The sequence below is a fragment of the Lynx canadensis genome, chromosome B4 (assembly GCF_007474595.2).
Source record: "Lynx canadensis isolate LIC74 chromosome B4, mLynCan4.pri.v2, whole genome shotgun sequence".
Taxonomy (NCBI): domain Eukaryota; kingdom Metazoa; phylum Chordata; class Mammalia; order Carnivora; family Felidae; genus Lynx; species Lynx canadensis.
Window position 1 is genome coordinate 59,239,017 of NC_044309.1, and position 23,350 is coordinate 59,262,366.

General features: G+C 36.3%; 1 protein-coding gene across 6 annotated transcripts in view; it reads right to left on the reverse strand.

Moving 5' to 3' along the window:
- ITPR2 (inositol 1,4,5-trisphosphate receptor type 2) overlaps positions 1-23,350 on the reverse strand; it is a 505,414-nt gene that overhangs the window by 240,546 nt on the left and 241,518 nt on the right. For all 6 annotated transcript variants that reach the window (XM_030322010.1, XM_030322009.1, XM_030322008.1 and 3 more), the window contains 2 exons: positions 15,644-15,772; positions 14,076-14,196 (listed from right to left, as the gene is read on the reverse strand). In XM_030322010.1, coding sequence (XP_030177870.1) covers positions 14,076-14,196; positions 15,644-15,772 — 250 coding nt within the window. The remainder of the gene's footprint in view (positions 1-14,075; positions 14,197-15,643; positions 15,773-23,350) is intronic.

The window sequence follows — 23,350 nt, forward strand, 5'->3', positions numbered from 1 at the left end:
CCGATTCTGTGTCTCCCTCTCTCTCTGCCCCTCCGCCATTCATGCTCTGTCTCTCTCTGTCTCAAAAATAAATAAACATTAAAAAAAAAAAAAAAGAAAATAATAAATGACAATTTACCTGATCTGAAGAAAGACCTGTGTCTTCAGACTGAAAGGGCCCACTGTGTGTTAAAAGGATTAAATAAGCAAGCATATTGACCATATTCTGGTAAAAACTGACAATGCTATCGTGGGTTGAATTGTGCCTCCCAAGAATATTTAAGTCTAAATCATAGGTACCTGTAAATGTGATTTTATTTGGAAATAGGGTCTTTGCAAATGTAATCAAGTTAAGATAAAGTAATACTAAATTAGGGTGGGCCCTTATCCAATACAACTGGTGTCCTTGTAAGAAAGGGGTAAGGGAAACACACACACACACACACACACACACACACACACACACACAGAAGAACGCCACGTGAAGATGAAAGCAGAGATTGGACGTACACAGCTTCAACTCAAGGAATGCCAAGGGCTGCCAAGGAACACTGGAAGCTAAGAGAAAGGTATGAAGTCTCAGAGAGTATGGTGCCACTCACATCTTGATTAGACTTTCCGCCTCCAAAACAGTGAAATAGTACATTTCTATTATTGTAAGCCACCTAGTTCTGGAAATTTGTTATGGTGGCCCTATGAAAGTAATATAAATGCCAATAGCCAAGAGAAAATGGCAAGAACTCCTAGGGGGGAAAAATAGGATTCCTACAGAAAAAAATACTGGCACCAAACTTCTCACCATCAATATTGAAGGCTAGAATCAGTAGTATTATACCTTTAAGAGCTAATGGACAACAAACTTTGAAACTAGGAGTTTACACCCATCTAAACTGAAAATCAAAAGTGATACTCAAATAAAAACATTTCAGAACATGTCTCAGAAAATTTTCTCAAAACCAGCTATGAAAATCACTAAAAAAAAAGAGAGAGAGACAGGAATCCAAGAAAATGTCAGTGTGAATATGAGAAATCATGGCAACTGAGTATGAACCTGAAGAAGAGAATAAAGCAAGACACAAATGAAAGAAGATCCATTAGACATTAATGGCTGGAAAATTTCCTTCCAGTTGGAAAAGTTTCAATATCATTACATGACATCCTTGTCTCTAATGGTTACAGAGTGAAAAATATTTACATCTCATAATATTGTAAGGTCTGATCACTGATTTTTAAATTTTATCACCCTATAAAATATTTCATTATATTTCCAAATAGAATACAAATTCCATAAATCATAACGATGTAAAAGCAATAATCTACTTAACAATAGTTAGAACACAGAGTGGGAGAGAAGAAATAAAAACAAAGTCAACATGTTAAGTTCCTCATTTTTCAGCGTGGAGATATGGACATTATTTACAGCTGTTAAATCAAGATACAAAGATGTAAGGATATTATTTAAAGTTATTGTGATTGGGGCACCTGGGTTGCTCAGTCAGTTGAGCATCCAACTTGGGCTCAGGTCATAATCTCACAGTCCATGGGTTCGAGCCCCACATCAGGCTCTGTGCCAATAGCTCGAAGCCTGGAGTCTGCTTTAGTTTCTTTGTCTCCCTCTCTCTGCCCCTCCCCCACTTGTTCTCTCTCTCTCTTTCTCTCTCTCTCTCTCTCTCAAAAAAAAAAAAAAAGAATAAACATTTAGAAAATTAAAAAAAAATATTGTGATAGTCCCTGGAAGACTTTTTTAAATGAATGGAAGTAGGAAAGAAAGAATAAAGAGAGACAGAGAGAATACGGCTTCCTTCATTTAATGGAAGCAGCAATAATACTAGTTATGCTGCTGAAAATTCTCTGAAGTTGAGAGATACTTTGAAACTTCTTTGAAAACAGGTAATTTTAGCTACCAATATAAAAAGTTACCGATTTAAACAAGAGCTCTAGCTGAAGTTTAAGGAAATAATAAAGCTCTAAGGCAACCCTAAACAATTAATTGTACCACTGCCCAGATTTCCCTAGTGAATGTTTTCCCGATATTCATTATAAACGTCCTTTTTCCAAAGCATACAATGTCGCTGTTTATGTCCATCACACACAGCAGAGCAACCTCACTCCTGTTCCATCTGAAGGACAGACGGCCTCGACACCGCCAAGCTGCACATATTTGTGTAAATACTCAGTCCTGCACCACGATCAAGCCCTGGCGAGACTTTCTTCCTTTTCTGGCTCCTTCACAAATAAGCTGGGCTTGCTCTAAACATCCGAAAGTCAAACAGAAGACAATACTGTTCTATGTTCTTTTCTAAACAACAAAAAAATAAAAATTGATAAACTTCAATGTTCCTCAAAATATATCATAGCCAAGTTTACACTAACATTTAAAAAAAAAATAGAGGAAGGGATCGGGATGTATCTCCCCTTTAGGAATCAGGTACATTAGGTGCAACTGACCATCAAGGAAGTGCTGTTGCTGTGAATAGAATGTACGCAAAGAAGTATTCAATGAATATTTTTCTTTTTTAAAAATATTTATTTATTTATTTACTTATTTATTTATTTATTTATTTATTTATTTATTTATTTATTTTTGGGAGAGAGAGAGAGCACACAAGCCAGGGAGGAGCAGAGAGGGAGACACAGAATCCGAAGCAGGCTCCAGGCTCTAAGCTGTCAGCACAGAGCCACATGCGTGGCTTGAACTGGTGAACTGCTAGATGAGGAGGACCTGAGCTAAAGTCGGACGCTCAACCTTACTGAGCCACCCAGGTGCCCCTCAATGAATATTTTTCCAATGACACCAGTGGAGATGCAGTCCAATGACAGCACTTCTATTCGTCTCAGCAGGGCAGGCTTCTAATTAGCCATCTCAGGAGAATCTCACCCACCCCAGATGTTGCGGCCACTATTCCACCATGACCAACAGCATGGACACACCAGCTTCAGGAGAATTCACTGTCCCAGACTTTGCCGAAAGGGGTTTTTGTTTGCTTGCTTTCCTCAAATTGTACTACTTTCATTGGTATTTTTCTAGTCTCCTATCTTAGCACAAATTGTACATTATAGATTAACTGAGTAAAATACACTATTTTGTCATGCCTAAGGTTAACTCTAGCCGAGGGCTAGATCACAATTTTTAAGTAATAAAAGAAAATTAACTATGCAATTGGGGAAAAGAGAATTTGAGTTAAAATAAGTCAGCTGTGGAGATAATGATAAAAATTTTTCAAGCAATTATAAAAAGATGAATCCTTTTAAAGATATGGCCTGAAATAGATTCTCTACACTGTCAAAATATTATAAATAGTAATTCAAAAGCAAAGCTGACAATGCTAATTAGCTTTCCATATATTATTTAAAAATTAAAGCAGAAAAGAAACTTGTGACTAGAAAAAGAAAAGGCTTACAAAAACCTAAAAAAACTAGAATGCAACCAAAAAAATAATCCAAATTTATCTTTTATTAAATTAGGGATATTATGGTATGAATAGTACAGTATATCGACATGTGAACTAGGCTGTATTTTGGATTACTGGCTGTTCACTGCCCCCCTCTCTCTCTCATTAAGGGAGAACTAATGAATTTACTACAGCCAGTCACTCTTCTGGCCTATAGCATTAACTCCAACTGTGTGCTTTAATGGAATGAGTCACGTTAAAGTTTAAAACATTTAAAAAAGAAATCCTCCTATTTCTCTTCTGAATTAGAATGCAATTGGGATCATACCTTGTTAATGATATTTTGTCAGAGAGTAAGTATATGGAGTTCTTAAAAAAACTAATGGTAGAAAGGATGGGTTGTTATTAATACATTTATCTTTTGTAGAGCTCTGCCTAGCAATAGCTAGTTCTCTAAAATGAGCTATCTTGACTCACAGGTATTTTGATGATTCGGCTAACCTACTAATTAGGCTTATAAATTCTGAAAATTCTCTGGATATGACTAGTCTTTGCAGTGATCTTAAGATATAATCGAAATCTACTTCTAATTATTATTCATTAAATATTGCCTATTGTGTGAAAATTTTTAATTAGACAAAATCACTGATGGTGTCTGCCAGAACAAAATCTCTGAGAACACACATATTGCAGTGATGGGTGCCATGGAAAAAAATGCTTAGAGAGATAAACTGACAGGTTGGGGGAAAGAAAGGCAACAGAAAGAATCAGCACTAATTAGAACACTTGGTTGGTTGTCTAGCCTGACTGTGTGGGCCCACAAGAACCACAACAGTTGGCCCACAAAGAAGGTGTGATGGGGTGGGCAGTGTGGTGTCTTTTCTGTATCATGTCATAATATCCAGGGTAAGTCTCTATTGAAGCACTAGTGCTGTTAAATGTGAAGAACATTAAAGATACAAAATGCATCTTTCCTGTTTGGCACTCAACATACACTCAATTAATGCCCAAATTGAATAATTTTATAATTTTATGGGTTATGCAATAACTAGTATTGGCACACCTGACTGATCATCTGGAAAAAATAAAGTTGACTCCATACCTTCTACCTTATAACATAATATATTCCAGACAGCTTGAAATTGTAAACAGCCACACCAAGAACACAAACAGACAGACAGAAAAACCAAAATCATGAAAATTTTCAATGGGAATTAAAAACAAAAAAAAACTCAGTCTGATCAAGGGCATTCTGAAGATGAAAGAAAACCTAAAAAGCCTGAAAGAAACTAAATTTCTGCATGCCAAAAAAAAAAAACAAAATAAAAATTCAAATGACAAATGAAAAACTTTTTTAAAATGTTACTTATAGGCAAAGAACATATTTTATTAATAAATAAAAGGGTTATAATGATTGAGAAAGTATTAAGATTAAAAAAAAAAAAACCTTTAGGGAAAGTGGGCAAAACACAAGTAAGTCCACAGAAAAGGAAATAACAAGGACTCCATCATACGGACACATTTTTTCTTCATTCATAAAAAGAGAAACACATATATAACAATACTGTTATTTAGAATGATATCTTCTATAACAATATTTGTAGTTATCTATAATGACATGTTAAGATTGGCAAAGATCTAAGAATTTGGCAACAACATGTTATCGAGGAGGAAGATGCTCTCCTACATCACTGGTGATATGTAAATTAAACAATCTCTACAGAGGACAGTGTCTGTCAAAATTAAAATACCCAGAAAAAACTGAAGATTCCCTGAAGGGGAGGTGGGTAGGGGGATGGGCTAAATAGGTGATGGGCTAGGAGGGCACATGTGATGAGCACCGGTGTTGTATGGAAGGGATGAGTCAGTAAATTCTACACCTGAAACTAATATTACACTGTATGTTAACTAACTGGATTTAAATAAACACATGAAACTAACTAAATAAATGAATAAAAAATAAATAACCCAGAAATCCTACTCCTAGGTATTTACCTTATTCTTCCTCATATGCAAAATAATTTGAAACAAAATAAATATCCAGCAATGGGTTTAAATAAATTAGAATATAGGCCCATAATAAGATCTTATGCAGCCAATGACAAGAGTAGGATATTCATTCATTTACGTGTATTCATCCATTTATTTTATTCATGTAATAAATATTCACTGAGTACCTACAGAGGCTCCAGGCACTATCTATCTCAGGCTCTAAAATTTTGTAACAGATAGGATACTTAGCACTGCTAGTTAAGATACTTATTCTGCTTTGTGATCTCTGTACATGTTGTTTACTCCCAATGTACTAGAAATTCATTGAAGACAGGAAATACAGTTTGACAGATTGTTTTTCCAAACAACTAAAATAATAACATTGCAGATAATGAACAGTCATTATAAATCCAATGAATCAATGAATATGTGAAAAATTTTATAAGATTTTGTCCCATCTTGTAACTTATTCAGATTTAATTTTTAAAAAGTAATAATGACAGTTTGAAAAATCAGAATTACAGGAGTGCATTATGTCAAACTCATCACACAGTCAACTACAATACCATAGGTAGATTAAAATGGATTTGTTTGTTTAATAGAGACTGAATTTCTCTTCTCAAAGAGTTACTATTTTCTACATGTTCAAATTTTTGGGGCAAAATTGGCTTGAAGATTGATGTTCATTATTCAAACCATTTGTAGAAGATATTTTACAGAATTTCCATTTGGAAAAAAGATTCTGTTGCCAACAAAGTACCCAACATTAATCCCCCCCAAATCATTTGAAGATTATGAAACACATGGAACAAAATTCTTTTTTAAGTGAAATAATATGGAAGTAATTTTTGGATGCTTTTTCTCAAAGTACTTCTAACATGTGCTATTGTGTTTTATGTAAAAGAGTAAACTGAGGAACAGGCACTGACCAAGCGCATTTAAAACTGTACATGGCCTTAGGGTGCCTGGGTGGCTCAGTCGGCTGAGTGTCCAACTTCAGCTCAGGTCGTGATCTCATGGTTTGTGGGTTTGAGTCCCGTTGTCAAGCTCTGTGCTGACAGCTCAGAGCCTGGAGCCTGCTTTGGATTTCATATCCCCCTCTCTCTCTCTCTGCTTCTCCCCCGGTCAAGCTCTGTCTCTCTCAAGACTAAAATAAACATTTAAAAACATAAAAAACAAAAACAAAAAAAAACTTTCCCTGGCCTTAATGGCCCTATCATTTCTCAAATCTCAGTGCATTTACGGTGTGCATTTATTCCAGAGATCCCCATCCATACTTGCTCCTAAACCAGCCTTAACTTACCTCACTGAGGAGAGAATGATAGAGATATTTATATCTTATTCCAGGTAGCCCTCTGCCCCCTGCCTATGACATTACCTGGGAATTTGCATTTATTACCATTTAAGACCCTGTATCTTCCTATCAATTTCAAATTCCACATAACTTGGGAAAAAGTGCAGCAATGGAGGTAACTACCAGTAATTTCTGCAGATACAAATCATTCAAAAGCACCTCAGCTTTTAAAAGATTAGGAAGTTTATTCAGATAAACCTAATATGATATACATGGTACATTCACAACTGACCACAGCTTCAACTTTAAATGCTTATGAAGTTCTATCAGAAAAACCGAACATGACATAAGGAATGCACAACTGATCAAGGCCTCAACACATTTGATAGTAACTGATAAAACTGTAGCATATTTCTGGAGTATTCATGAAGGAAAAAGAGACAAACAAATGATAGGAAGCACTCTTTTTTCTATAAGGACTTCCTCCAAACCCTTACTAACTTAACTCACAATCTCCTTACATTCTTTTTAAGTTATTTGAAAGCTGTATGCATTCGTTTCATGTACAGCTTAAATTACCATTTTGATCTGCATTTTGTGTCTTAAAGGCATAAAACAAATAATGCTTGTTGAAACTGATTTGACAGTGGGGCATCACAAATGCCTGGTAGCACGTGTCAGCATTGAAGATCCTGGCTCTGTCCTCATGTACCTGTGTGACCTTGGGCAAGCTGCCTCACCTTGCTGAACTCACATCCCCATCATGAGATGGGGTAAGAATTATGTTCACATCGTAAGGTTTACCACACCGTCCAACACTCAATAAATACTTACTGCTCTCAGCAGCGTAAGCACTAATGAAGGAAGTGCTCTTGTCTTTTACTACTTTTTGTATCTAATGTACAAATAATGAAGAGAACTAAGAATTTTTGGTAATAAATGAGTTGAGTTTATGTACTTGAGAGCACATTACAAATTGCAAAGTGTTATGTAAATGTTAACTACACAGAAAGTTCTTAAGCTATGGTGGTCTGACTTACCAATTTTTCAACTTTACGATAGTGCAAAAGCGGGACACATTCAGTAGAAAAATCGTACTTCGAATTTTGAATTTGGATCTTTTCCCTTTTCCCAGGCTAGTGATATGCAGTAAAATCCTCTCTCACAATGCTAGGCAGGTGGCAGCAAGCCACAGCTCCCAGCCAGCCACGTGATCATGAGGGTCCTGCACCGGTGCAACCATTCTGTTTTTCAATTTCAGTATAATATTCAATAAATACATGAGATATTCGGCACTTTATTAAAGAATAAGAGCTTTGTGTTGGATAATTTTCCCAACTGTAGGCTAATGTAAGTGTTCTGCACACATTTAAGGCAGCCTAGGCTAAGTTAAGATGTTTGGTAGGTTAGGTTGTATTAAGTGTATTTTTGATTTATAATATTTTCAAGTTAGGAGGTGTTTATAGGATATAACCCCATCATAAGTCAAGGAAGATCTGTAATAAATATTTGCATTACAGGAGTGTGTTTATCAACTTATAAATGCACTGGACATTTGCTTTATAAAAACAGTGTTCTCTTGACTTTTTCTTAAATATGTATCCTCTTTGTTCTCTCCAATATTACAAATTCTTACATATATGAATTGTGTTAAATTGTAGCACCTCTTTGCATTCTTAAAGGGTTGGTGAAGCACAAAAATGATTTTGCACCTGAGTTGTAAAATTTCAGGTAAATCCCTACTCAGCAAGCCAAACTGCCAAGTTCTAGTTTATTTTTTAGGGCTTCCTAAGATAGGACTTCTGGGGGAACACAGTATGGCATACAGTTCATACTCAGAGAAACCTGGATTTTAATCCCAACTCAACTACTTATTAATTGGACAAGTTATTTAACCTTTCTAAACCTAAATTTCACTATCTGCAAAATTCCTAGTCCATAAATTACTGTCAGTCAACAAACACTCATTAACCTGATCATCCAGAAGCTTTCAGGACCTACCAGTCAGTGAATAAGGCAAAGTCCCTGCTTTCATAGTTTACATTCTAATGAGAGAAGCAGACAACAAGAAGGAAAAATAAATAAACAAACAAGATGCTTTCAAACAGTGTTAAGTTCTAAGAGGAAAATAAAATAATAGAATAGGATAAGGAGCAGGAAGAAGGTGGGACACTGTCTATGGAATGTTCTGGAACATTTCACCGAGAACTTACATTCTGAGCATATGACAATTGGGCCGAGGTGGGGGGATGCCAAGGGAGAGGATCCAGACGGAAGAAATGGCGTGTGAAAATGCCCTGAGATGAGAACAAACCTGGTGTAGATTAGAAACAGAAGGAAAGCCAGTGTGGGTGGACCAGCAGAATTGGGCGAGGAGTGAAGGAAAGGTAGAAAAAGAGGACGAGGCTCAGACAATAAAGGGCTTTCTAAGCCACGGTAAGGAATACAAGTTTCAAGTGCAGTAGAGAGTAGGTGAGTGATAACGACTTGACGTACATTTTAAGATTGTTCTAACCGCTGTGTAGGGAATGGATGGTAGAGAGACAGGGGGTGAGGGATTCATGAAGGTGAATTTGGAGAAGAGTGTCACACAAGGAAAAGAAAAAAGATATATTTTGGAAATGGAGCCAATAGAGCCTGGACAACATAGAAAAATCAAACGTGACCCCTAAGGTTTTAAAAGAGTACTAACTGTAAAATAGTTATCCTTTATATTAGGACAAAAATCTGCCTCTTGCAGCTGACACATGTTAGTTATAACCCTGTCCTTGTAAAAGAAGTTCCTTATCACCTTCAAATGTCAAAAGATTCTTATGTTCACCCTCAGATTTCTCTTCTTTGTCTAAATACTTCAAATGTTTGCAATCACCATTCAAGTAAGTTGGGTTTAGATCACTTTACCACTGTGGAGGCTCACTTCTGAACACCTTTCATTTTGAGTATGTTTTTCTATGAACAGCATCCATGCCCAAGCAAAAAGAGATGTGGTCTCACTATCACAAAGCAGACTTTGCTTTCTACCTTCTTAATCCCAGACAATAGTTTTTTATCAATGTTTTTGTGGTCGGCACTTCATAATAATTGTCCCTCAAAGTCTAAGAGGGGAAATAAGGTTATGACTTAGGATGAGCTAAACTATGATCAAATAAGGCCATAAGAAAAGTGTGAGTGGTCAAAGGAGGATAAGCTCAGCTCTAGATATGGGAGTTAAGAATGGCTTTTATGGAGAAATTAGAACAAAACATTTTGAATAATGGGAAAGATGCTGACAAGTGGCAATGGTGGAAACTGGAGAGAAAAAGAAAAAGAACCAGACAGAAATACAGAAAGTAAGTTAGAGCGTGAGCAAGGCTAGGGCCTAATAATTGAGTCTGCTGTCACATGAGTTGTGTGGGAACCAGCAGGTAAGGCAGTCAGAAAGGTAAGGTAGGGCTGTGCTCTAGAGACCATGAATGTTACAGTAAGAAATCTGTGCTCACAGGTACCTGCATGGGAAGTGTCCGACTCTTAGTTTCAGCTCAGGTCATGATCTCATGGTTCATGAGATTGAGCCCCGAGTTGGGCTCAGTGCTGACTGCATGGAATCTGCTTGAGATTCTCTTTCTCCCTCTCACTCTGCCCCTCCTCCCTCAAAATAAACTTTTTTAAAAAAGGAAAGAAATCTGTTCTCAGTTTGTTAGACAAAGGGATGGTGCTGAAGGCTGGGGACTTTGTTGTTACTGTTTATAAATCAACAGAGAGAATTTCACTTCAAGAGGATTACTCTGGTAGCAGATTTATTTAAGTAAAGAAAGACAGGCAAGAACATTGCATTGCTACAGTGGTCCAGAAAGGAAGTCAAGGCTTTAATGGAAGGGAATGAAGGAGAGCTACAGATGCAGAGGGACAATAGAGATAAAGTTTCCAGAGCTTCATAACTGCTCGAGTGGAAAGGACAAATGAAGAAGAGAAAGAAAACATGCCTTCTCACAAAGATAAAACTGAGATTTTACACCAAAGCATCACCCTTCCAAACCTACCTTGATTAAAGACTTAGGTATAATTAATTTTTAGACTCTTTATCACCCATGTCTTTATAGCATACAAAAAGTCACTAAAATATTCTGCTAAATCATAAGGTTCAAGCCAGTAGAGGATTGATAGAAAATGAAATCTTATAACTTAGAAAAAAAAAAGAGATCTTTAGATTAATACGGTGCTGGTGACTATTTTAAATCTCCAACACTGGGCCATCCTGTTATGCAAGAACTGGTTTGACTGCACAAGAAATACCACTGATGTCAGAACTCAGATGGAAAGCATGGCGTGGGGTCTCACTTATGGTTCAAAGTTCTTCATCTCAATTTTCTTTAAGTTTATTTATTTTGAGAGAGAGAAAGAGAGCAAGCGAGCAGGAGAGGGGGAGACAAAGGGAGGGACAGAGAATCCCAAGCAGGCTCCATGCTGTCTGCACAGAGCCCAACTTGGGGCTCAGTCTGAGGAACCGGGAGATCATGACCTGAGCCAAAGCCAAGAGTTGGATGCCCAACCTACTGAGCCACCTAGGCGTCCCTCTTCATCTCAATTTTTTAACTGTATGAACAGCACACTTTCCACATTCTGTGTAGAGCCAACTGGTATTTTTCCTCCATTGCATTTGCTAAATACTGAGGGAGGAAGAGGAGGAGGACAAGATGGATGAGAAGAAAAAGGAGGTGGAAGAGGAGGAGGACAGAGAGAGAAAGAAGGAAGAAGAAGGCAGGCTGCCTTAAAATGTAAAATATAGAAACACACTTGGCAGCTAAGACAATGTATTCCTATGTAAAAAAAAAAAAAATAGCATCATCTTATTGCTTTGCTTTTCCTTTGGATTTTATCTTTTAATGACTAGAATATTTCCCAGACGATTTCATCCAAATAAAAATGCTTTTGGTAATGGTTCATTATAGCTTAAAAGTATATTATTAAAAACTAAGAAGTTATACTAAAGCATGAACAACAGAACCAGATACACCTATAATTTCACCACTCAGAGATCATCAGTGTTAATATTTTACTTATATCCTTCTGGACATTTTGTTATGTGTGTCTTTTTAAAGTAAGAATTCTCTTTTGTGTCCTTCTTTATATTATGGCCTCGTCCCTCATTTCTTCCTTTCTGTTCTTAAAGGATTCATTCCTAGAATCTGTAGGAGGAGCAGAGCAAAGTTAAGTGTCTGCACTAGGCAAGAAGGGCACACAGACCTGACGTGATCCAGAGCTTCTGAGTCAAAAGGAAGCAGAGGTGCCTGTGTGGGAGGCTGCCAGGGGTGGAGAATCAGAACTTGGAGGGGTGAGGAGCGTGTCAATGCTCAGGGACAGCCTGGCACAGGGTATGAAAGGTGATGAGCGTATGCATACGAAGGAGTGACCAGCACAGAGTCAGGGACCACGCTGGTGGAAAGAAGGTCCCTCGGCAGCTCGAGGTAGACCGTGGGCACCCACAGGAAGTAAAGAGGGTCCCTTCATAGAAGGGCATCAGAGGCCAGGCTGCCAGGGGACACACCATTGTGGGGTCTGGCCTCGCATGTGGTACCTAAGCGCAAGTAGGCTGTGAGGAGGAACGATGTGTGTGGAGGAGGGTTCCTGAGTGTTGAAGCATTACGCTTATCAGTTATGTGAGGAGAGCCAGCATCCCTAGAAAAGGAAGTTTTAAATCCAATAATAGTAAAGCTCTCTATTTATCATACATTTTCATAGCCCTCAATATAGCATTATATATTATATATAGTATATAGAATTATATAGTATACTATTCTCTCGTGTTTCTTGTTAATAACTTTTCTCTTAAGTATTTAATATTTTTATTGTTAGTGTGAATAATGCATTTTACACAGTGTAGTCTGTTTCGTTTTGGTATATAGAAAATCTATCAAGTTTACTACTTATTTATAATAAATAACTGAGATGAACTCTATTAGTTCCTTAGTTCTAAAATTTTAAAATTGATCCTCTTAGGTTATCTTAGGTTATTTATTCAAATTAAAATTGAGCAGTCATTAAATCTTGTTAATATACAGTCACTTAGGTCAATTTGCGGATGGAGGAAAGACAAAATTTAGATGGTCATTAATTAGTAAATCATTTATTTGTTTATCAAATACTTACTGAGCATACACTATAACTAACCCTAGTCAAGTTACCTAATCTAGATAGTTGTGTTTTTCCCAAGTGTAAAATGTAAATAAACAAAGAACCTATCTAGGCATTAAATGAGACAATGCAAGTAAATTGCTTAGCAATGCACAAGGTGACTGCTCAAGAAATGTCAGCGGTGATGACATACACTGTAAGTTACCCTTCCCAATGCCTGCAGAACCACCAGTAGTTGAGACAGTGCTCAAGCTCATCTGCTTTTTAAGTCCAGTATTTCTCTTAAAAGAAAGAAAAAAAGAAAGAAAGAAAGAAAGAAAGAAAGAAAGAAAGAAAGAAAGAAAGAAAAAGGAAGGAAGGAAGGAAGGAAGGAAGGAAGGAAGGAAGGAAGGAAGGAGAGAGGGAGGAAGAAAGAGAAAGAAGGAAAGAAAGCAAGAAAGCAAGAAAGACAAAGGAAGGAAGGAAGGAAGGAAGGAAGGAAGGAACAAAGGAATGAAGGAAGGAAGGAAGGAGGAACTTCCTTCCTCCCCTCCCTATCCCCTCCTCCCCCTCCCGACCTCCCACGCCCCCCCTCCCTCTCCCTCTCTCCTTTCTTTCTTTATTCTTTCTTTGTTTCCCTTCCTTCCTTCCTTCCTTCCTTCCTCCTTCCTTCTTCTTCCTTCCTCCCTTCCTTCCTCTCTCTTTCTCCGCTCCCGCCTCGTCTCCCCCTCCCATCCCTGCCCACCGCTAGAAAAAGAGAGAAAATAGGAAATTTTATGAGAAAACTCTCTCTAAAAATCTACTAACCTTCCCTTAGCTGTAATCTCTCACCTTCCATTTCATTGTAATTTATGAAGTCTTCTACTATACAACAGAACCTTAGTAACATACTGATGGATTTCAATCAACGTTGGAAAACCAAACCCTTAAACGGTTCCCACCTTGCTCTATGAAGGTATTCAGATGTCAGGCTACTTAACAGAGGAAACAATTCTATAATGAAATGTGAGGTAACAAACTAAACTCCTTTCTGTAAAATCTTCTGGAGCTATGTTAGTGTCATATACAATATTAAATTTAAGTTTAGAAATACAAGAATTAAAAATAAATAAATACATTTTAAATTTTGGAAAAAAAGAAATAGAATAATTATATTCCCCTCCCCAAAAGTATGCAACATTCAGACCTGTTTGCTGCTCATTGCTCTTTCCCATACCTGCTTTCTTATTAAATTGCAAACTGGAAAGCCTCTTGTATTGCCTACTAGCCGAAAGCCCAATTTCTTTAACAAAATGTAAAAATAAGTAAGACCTGACATTCTGACTTACCCACTTCAGCCAAAGTTCTGATACAAGACTCCACAGATGATTTCTGTGCTGGATTTGGCCAGGTGCAATTGTAAATCCTGAAGGCAGATTGAAGCAGCTGAATAAAAACTGGCTGATGTGTCTGAAAACAGAAAGTATGCAAATAGGCCATTAAACCATTAATGCTCCTGACATAGCATTTATGCATTATCAAAAATGTTCATCAAAATAAACTATGATCAGGTCTTTTTGAGTGTCAGTGCCATTCACAGAATATCTCATTCAACAAATATTTATTATGTACCCAGCTCGTGACAGGCACCATGCCAGAGTCTATAGAAAACCAATTATGTGCATTTTAACTATATTCTTAATCAGAAAGAAATTGGCATTTTTTGAAGCCAATGACATGAATTTAAGTATTTACTTTAATAATCTCTGGTTTATTTCCAAGTATAAATAGAGGAGGTGTTTTGGGTTTGCTTGTTTGACTGATTGTATACTTTGGTTTCATATGACATGAAAGACAGGAGATAATAATTTTGACCTATAAAAACAATTTCATATGGTTCTAATAGTTTCAAAGTTTCCCCTAAAGAAAGTATAATTGAAATGGAATTAAAAAAAATTTTTTTAATGTTGATTTATTTTTGAGAGACAGAGCGTGAGTGGGGGAGGAGCAGAGAGAGAGAAGGAGACACAGAATCTGAAGCAGGCTCCAGGCTCTGATCTGTCAGCACAGAGCCTGACATGGGGCTCAAATTCACAAACCGTGAGATCATGACCTGAGTGGAAGTCGGACGCTTAACCGACTGAGCAACCCACCACTCCTGAAATGGTATTTTTATAAAAGTAATACACAATCAATGTAGCATATTTGGGAACCACAGAAATGAAAATCACCAATAATCCTACCATGTAGAGATAATCAATATCGAGATTTTGAAGATATTTACTCCCTGAGTTTTTCTGTGTATACATGCACCCATATTCTTAACACACTCAGATTTGGATGATCCTATATTGCAATTCTGGGGCCTGTTTCACTTCATATTACTTCATAATCATTTTCCTTAGTCATAAATATTTCTTTTAAAACATGATTTTCAATTGCTATGTAATAAGCCACCCTACAGACACACCATAATTTGTTTAGCTATTCCTCTATTCATGGACATTTAAGGTTGATATCAATTTTTAAGTACTATAAATGCTTGAATGAAAATCTTAGTATATAAATTCCTGCTAATTCTTTCAGGATAAATTACTAAAGTGGAATTATTGAGTCAGAATGCCTATTCATTTAAAGAACTGTTCATTGCACTATTTGGCACACGGCCAATATACTGAAATGAATATTCCTATTATGCTTAGAGGGAGAAGGAATAATTCAATTTAAAGATAGAAGATGGGGCCCTTTTATTTAAAATAAAGTTTGGTAAACTCAGGGGCATAATAATAAAAAATATGAGAGAAAAATAACCTTCAGAAGTGTGAGAAATGACTTCCTGGTTAGATTAAACTTTTTTCCTACTCAAACGAGGGAAGTAAATCATGTGACAGAACGCTTTTGTATTTGTTTACGTTACCTGGAGGCTGGTACTGTTGTCTGAAAATGGGGAATTAAAGAAGCCGCTCACGATGTTCATTATTGACTCGGTAACACACTTCTCCAAGAAGATGTCTGCGTGTTTCCTGTCTGTGGTTGTGTTGCAAACCTGGAGAGAAAAATAGAACAACTCAATACGTCCTATCACATCTTTGAATGCTAACTCAATAATGAGACCTTGTAGAAATTGCTCTGAAATTGTTGTTTATAACATTTCTTGTGCTTTTGAAAGTTGTTTTAAACAGACACATTTCTACCTAAAATCTATTAAAATTTTATCATTCTACTGTAGCTGTTCCTTTAAGTTTGGTTGTCATTTCATCCTTGGACCAGAGTTCTTTCATAGACCCCAGCCCCTTCCTCCTGCTCTGCTCCTACACACTCTTGCACACCAACCTTCTCCCTCTGTCCCCAAGCTTGGCTTTGCTGGAAGACACCCTTGTACACAATGTGAGCGAATCAAAGAGGAAACAGTCATTATAAGAAAGGGGTGAATGTGATTAATGGTGGTTTATATCTCTACATATTTTCACCTATAATACCTGGCCCAAATTGGAGATGCCAAGAGAAAATATTTGGCAAAGAAAATAGAAAGCTAAAAAAAAGATAAAACTCTTTCCAACACTTTTGACCTTTTCATCCATAGATTAACTGGGAAGCATGGAAGTGTGCCTTTGTATGCTTCCTTCTTCATGTAAGCTAAGCAAGAAGAGATAATACACGTGCTAAGGATATATCAAAAAAGAACATAGGCCTGGTTCCTGCCCTGCTCTATGTGATTAAATGAGGCAGAAATTGGTCATTTGTAACACAAACTACAAATTTCCAAGTATGTCAGGGGAGACAAATTGCAAAAGCGAAGATACATGATTAAAAACAAATGAAAAAAAGCTGGGTAACAAAAATAAACTTGAAGATAAAAAGAAGTAGGGGAGGGTGGCTGATGGGTATTGAGGACGGCACCTGTTGGGATGAGCACTGGGTGTTGTATGGAAACCAATGTGACAATAAATTTCATATTAAAAAAAGAAGAAGAAGAAAGTGGGAGGGGGAAAGCATAGGGTGTGAGAACCTGAGGCAGAGTAACAGCATTGAAATACTCACACAGTGATGGTGGGGAAATATGGTGGCCAGATGTTCCAGATGTTCTTACACAATCCAAATTTCTACATCATTTTTTTCTTTTCAGTAAGGTGATTAATCAAAAGAACAAGTAAGTATAATCTAATTTGATATTGCTTTAAAACCTTTCACACAAATAAGTTCACGAAAGAGAAAAATTCCTTTCTGAAACGTGTGTCCCAGTGTTTTGGTTTGAAAAATAACAGTATTTGCCGAGTGGAGGTAAAAGAAAGAGCACAGGGATTGTTTTCCTTCTAGGTCATTTCCCATCAGGACACTTCATTTTTCCCTCATCTATTAAGTGTCAACTACCTGACAGGGTTGCATTAGAATTAATTCACAGTTATTGCAGAGAACAGTGCAATTAAAGGAAATAAATTATGTTAAATTATGTAATCTTTTGGTTAGTGTTCCAGCATATAACATAATGCCTGACATAAACAACATGGTCAGTAAATATTTGGGAAATGAATGAATCAATTAATTTTAAAAATGAAAGAATAAGAAAGAATAAAAAGACTCTTACACTATTTAAGGTTAACGTTGGGTTAGGCTATATTTGTGGAACATCGAGACTAAAATCGAATGTGGTCCCAGAACTAATATAAAATTAGTTTTCCCATGATGGACATGAAGTAGGATTTATTTCATTTAGTTTCTTCCCAGCACTGGCTTTTATACTGAAATTTTCTGATTTGTAAGATAAAAATATATTAAAGTTGAAGAAGTAGCTGACCACTTCTATTATTACCAGCCCAAATAACCTTCTTCCAAATCCAGTGACATTTCACACAATAGTGTGGGGCTCTCCAGAGCTATTATAGTATCACATTGAATTGCCTGCAACTAGACATTTGCTAAAGAGCCTCTCAGAAATTTGCTTTAGTCAGTGGATTAGTAAAAGTAATCTATTTCTATACAAAGACTTTCCTCAAAATCCTGGGTAATGAAAAGTCTGGGTTTACAGAACTATCTGAATCTATTCCTCAATACATTTGAACCAGAAATTCAAATAAATTTTCAAGATATTTCTTCTGCCCCATATGAATGATAAAATTTTTGTACCTCTAGAACCTTGCATCCTACATTATAATATCATGGATAGTGAAGAGATGTAAGAAGCCACTTTTCTTATTAAAATTCTTTAAAACTTTCCAGGAAAAAAAAGAACCCAAAATATAACAGTATTTCTCTGTCCTTTTACCTCTTTCTACTGCCTCATTCCAATTGGAGGAAAGATTGGAAATGATTCAAAAACTGATATCACATTAAATTAACTTTTATGTGTAATTCATGTATTTTCAAAGTTTCAATCTATTTGCACAGATTATTCACATACCATTATTTCCTATAAGGCACATCCCACGTCATTCTTGAAACACTTACTTTAAAAGGTTATATTTATTCCATCATTTTAATGCACCATCATGCCTTAATCCATTTGGGGAATAAATTGAGGTATATATAACCAAAAATACAAATCATTTTCTTATTTTCTTGGTTATTTCCTTCTTGCTAGTCTTTTGTGTGATTTCCCTAAAAATTTTTTGCAACCATAAAGAATTGTGCAAAATTATTATTTTTACTTCCAGATTTTTGGGGTACATTCCACCAAAGGAAGAATCACCAGATGAGGATATATAGATTGTTTTGTACTGTTCATGAGCTGATCCTCTAAATTAATAAATTTACAATGCTATCAACAACCTTTTTGTTCCCCCATTAGTACCAACCAGCTCTTGTGTTCAGGCTCCGGTTGGTTTCAACTGATACGGAGCACCAGCAGGAGAACAGAGTGGAAGAGAAGGAAGTCAGGTGCCTGCCAGGCCTCTGCCTCCAGCCCCAGCTCCTCCTCACAAAGGCTTTAGCAATGTCTGCATCTCTGGGGACAGCTCCTATTGAGCCCTTCTGCAGTGCCTCCAGTAACAATGGCATTGCCCTTGCCCCTCCAGGCCTGGGTGCAAACAGCTTTGCATTGTTCCCAATTCCTGGGTGCTACCCTGGGCCTTCTCAGTCCTTTACACACTGCCCGCATCTCCTGGAGTATGCCATCTGGTTCCTGCTGAAACCGACTGTTCTACCAGTAAATTATCATTATTTTGACCATTTAATGACACCTAAAAGTTATTTTGTGTTTCTGACATTGCTAATGAGGCCTGGCACTTCCCATGTGATCATTTCATGCCTATTTTGTCATGTACAGATGATCCAAATCCTCTAACCACTTTAAATAAGACCTGGATAATGGCTGATACAGTATGTATCATTTTAACATATTTTTCATAGTAAGCCATTTTTGATTGTCATTTCACATATATTCTCACATTCTGACTTTTTATTTAGAATGTTCATTCCATTACATTTCGTTGTGTCAAATAATTCTTAGCACTCAGAATTCTGAGCATTTTTTATTTAGATCATTTCTATTTACTTAATATAAAGAAGGAAAAACTCCCTTCCACAAAAGAAAAGGATATGCTATACATTTTGCTCTAGTTTTTTACTAGTCTTTCTCCATCCCTGTACACATCTTGACTCCCATTAACTCTTCACGCTATCTAGCAGTTCGCTGTTGTAGTGACTTGACTTATGGATTGTGATCAATTTTTCCCATTTTGATATCCAACTGTCCTCCAAAAACTTACTGAATAGCAATTTGTCTCATTCTTAGGTTGCTTGAGGTTTGTCTTATAGCTTGTGTCACTAATCACTATTTAAATATCTCTGGTATATTCCATGTGTCATTATTTTTTAAATATTTGTAAAATAAAATATTAAAACAATCCCAAACTCCATCTATTATTATTTTCAAGTTATTTGTTTAAATTATTAAACTATTATTATTTAAATGGAAGCTAAAGATTGGATTAGGAGTTAGAACAGTGAACCAAACAAAACAAAGTCCCTAATCTAGAAGAGCCTTTCTTCTAACCAGGAAAGACACACAATAGACAAACTAATAAATACATAATATAAGTGGAAAATAGAGCAGATAGAAGACTCTAGAGAAAAATAAAGAAGGTCAGGCTGTACAGGGAAGAGTATAAGCTCCTTTTTCATGCTGCAGAATGAATGGGCACAATTGAGGATTACTATTTTATATAACTTGCTTGGGGAACCTCTCTGGATAAGGTGACATTTTAATAAAAAACTGAAGGGAGGGAGGAAACAGGCATGGAGGTTTCTGGGGGAAAGAGCAAGTGAAAATCTGTCTTCACCAGTAGAATATAAGTCCCTTCACACCAGAAACTAGTCTAACTTGCTCACCACTGCACATGCAGACCCTCAGCACATAGTAGGTATAAAATCATTTGCTGAAAAACAAATATTAAACAATATTTCTAGACATAATTATGTCTAACATTTCTCCCCTTGCATATAGAATGTCCCTTCTCCCTTTGGCTCTGAAAGTGACTGCTACTCTTCCAAAGATGACAGATGGGGTTAAATACATTATTATATGCTAGAGTAGCACTGTCCATTAGGACTTTCTGCAATGATGGATCTGTTTCTGCGATGTCCCATGCACATGCTTATTGGGCACTTGAAAGGTGGCTCTTGCTACTGAGGAACGGGATTTTCTATTTGATTTAATTTTACCCAATTAAAATTTAATTTTAGATGTGGCAAGTTGCTACCCTGTAGGATAGAGCAACTCTAGTGTCAGTAACATAATTGTGATCACAGACACTAAGGAATACAAGTCCTAAGGATTGTTTTTGCATTCCTCATTCACAGTAAACATGTTCCTTTGCATAGCTGAGGTCATGGCACATTTTTATTTGCATTTGCATTCCTTCACTCATGAGGCCAAAACCTCCAAACATTTGCTTTTTACACCTCCTTTTTAGGTGAGGCATCGTTTCGTACACTCAGTTGGCTTTCTCAGAATTCTAAATTCATCTTTTAAAAACATAATATTTTTCTTTTTTTTTTTTTTTTTTTTTTAATTTTTTTTTCAACGTTTATTTATTTTTGGGACAGAGAGAGACAGAGCATGAACGGGGGAGGGGCAGAGAGAGAGGGAGACACAGAATCGGAAACAGGCTCCAGGCTCCGAGCCATCAGCCCAGAGCCCGACGCGGGGCTCGAACTCACGGACCGTGAGATCGTGACCTGGCTGAAGTCGGACGCTTAACCGACTGCGCCACCCAGGCGCCCCATAATATTTTTCTTAATATCAGTATGTATTGATTGTAGGAACCCTGAAAAAAATACAGAAAAGCACAAAATGGAAAGAAAAAATTATCCATAATACAAAAATCTAGATAAAACCACGATTAACCTCTTACAATCCTCTCTTATAATCCTTGTGCTCTACCATGTACATTTTACATAACTGAAATTATTCTAGATAACCAGTTTTGTATTCTTTTTATACTCATCATTGAACCATTAGCACCTTCCCATGTTATTAAAAATCCTCGAAAAATAATCTCAATGACTCCATAACATCAATCTTATAGATATATCATAATTTATTGAACTATTTCTCTATTATTAAAATTTGAAACTATTTCCGACTATCTATTATTATAAAAGCATGTTGAACTTCTTTGACCATAAATCTTTGATATCATTTCTAATTATTTCCCAAGGACAGATTCTTGGAAGGTAAATTATTTGACACATTAAAAGTATGAAGGTTTCTTTTAATGTATTACCAAAATGCTTTTCAGAAAGACGACATAAATTTACATTCTCATCAGCAAAGTATGTGAACCAACATTTAACATTATCTCTTTACTTTTATCTTTTTGCCCTTACAACTTTGATAGTTAGAGACTGGATCTTATTTTTCTTTGTTTTTTTAAAAAATTATTAGCAGTTGACTATTTTTTTCAGGGGTTCACTTGTATTTCCTCCTCTATAAATCATGAATGCCTGGGTCTTGACCATTTCATTATCAGATTTTGAGTGCTTTTCTTACCTATACATAAAAGTTCTTTATGTAAAGATCACTTAGGCCTTTTTAAAAATATTTAGTAACTTTTTCTATTTTTATTTTTTTATTTATGCACGTGATGTATTTATGTCCTTAAATTTGAAACTTTCAAATAGCGAAAAGTCTATTATTTTCCTTAGCTCTTCTCATTCACTGCTTTTATGCTTAAAAAGAACTTTCTCATCTAAAGACAGATAAATATCCACCTATATTTCCATCCATTTTTATTGTTCCACATTATCTCTAAAATCTTAATCTAATTGCAATTTGTGCCATTGTATGATTTAGGTTAGGAGCAGAGTTCATTTCACCCCACATCACCAGTGTCCTCAAATGTCATTCTGATTTAGTTCAAATCAATGATTTTTGTTGAGTGCCTATTCCATGCCAAGAATGTTCTATGTACCTGAGGTCTATCGATGAATTAAATATATAAGAATAACTACCTTAATGTAGCTCCTATTATTAATTTAATAATCCAGCGGTAAGCAAACTATAGCCTAAGGGGCAAATTTAGCCATATCCATTCATTTACGTATTGTCTGTGGCTCCTTTCCCTTTAGTAATTGCTATAGCTGTTGTGATAATGGCCTCAAAAGCTGAAATATTAACTACCTTGCCATTTACAGAAAAAGTTTGCTCATCCCTGAAAGTAACTAATCACTTCCCTACTCTTGGGTAACAATTTCTTTATTACATATCAATATCTTACATATGTAAAATCTGTTTATGCCTATTTATTTCATTCCATTGATACATTGATTTAATTCTATGCTAAGACTACACTTATTTTGTTTTCTAATTCATCTCTTTAATATTTTTCACCTCAGTGGGCATCTATTTATTTATTCCACAAATACATACTATCTACTATGTGTGAGAACCTGTTCTAGGTCAGGCGTGCAGCAATGAACCAAACAAAACCCCTTCCCATTGTTTGTTTCAGTAGAAAAAAATACAAATGCATATAAAAATGTCATATGGAGATAAGTTCTATGAAGAAAACTGGAGCAAGTGAAGGGGGGAGAAGAGGGAAGAAGCTGCTATACAGAAGGTAGTAAGTGAAGGGCTCTTGGAAGACTTTAAGTAGGAACATGAAAGAGGTCTTGAAGATACCTGGAAGACAGAAAGGTGTGTTTGGCATATTTGAGGAGCAGCAAGATGGCCAGTAGATGGAACAGAGAGCTAGCAAGGAGAAATTAAGTGGACACAGGGGAAACAGGGGAATAGCCAAATCATGTAGACATTTTACGTTTGGAGGAATCTAAGCAGAGGAGTGACCTGAGCCAACATTCTTCTTCTTCTCCTTTTCAGTCATTATGGCTGCTGTACAGAGAATAGATGAAGAAAGAGGGCAAGCATGAAAGCATGGAAACAGGTGATGAGGTTACTGCAATAATCCAGACAAGAGTTAATCTTGGAGAAAGGTGGTAGTGAAGAACTGTTCAGAAGTAGTCATGTTTTGAATATTTTAGAGTTTGGAGAATTTGCTTAAGGAATGGATTTAGACTATAAGAAAACAAAACTTACAGATAACACCAAGATTTTTTGCTTGAATGCCTAGAATGAATCATGGAATTGCCATTTAATGAGATGCAAAAGACTTGAGAAGGAATTAAT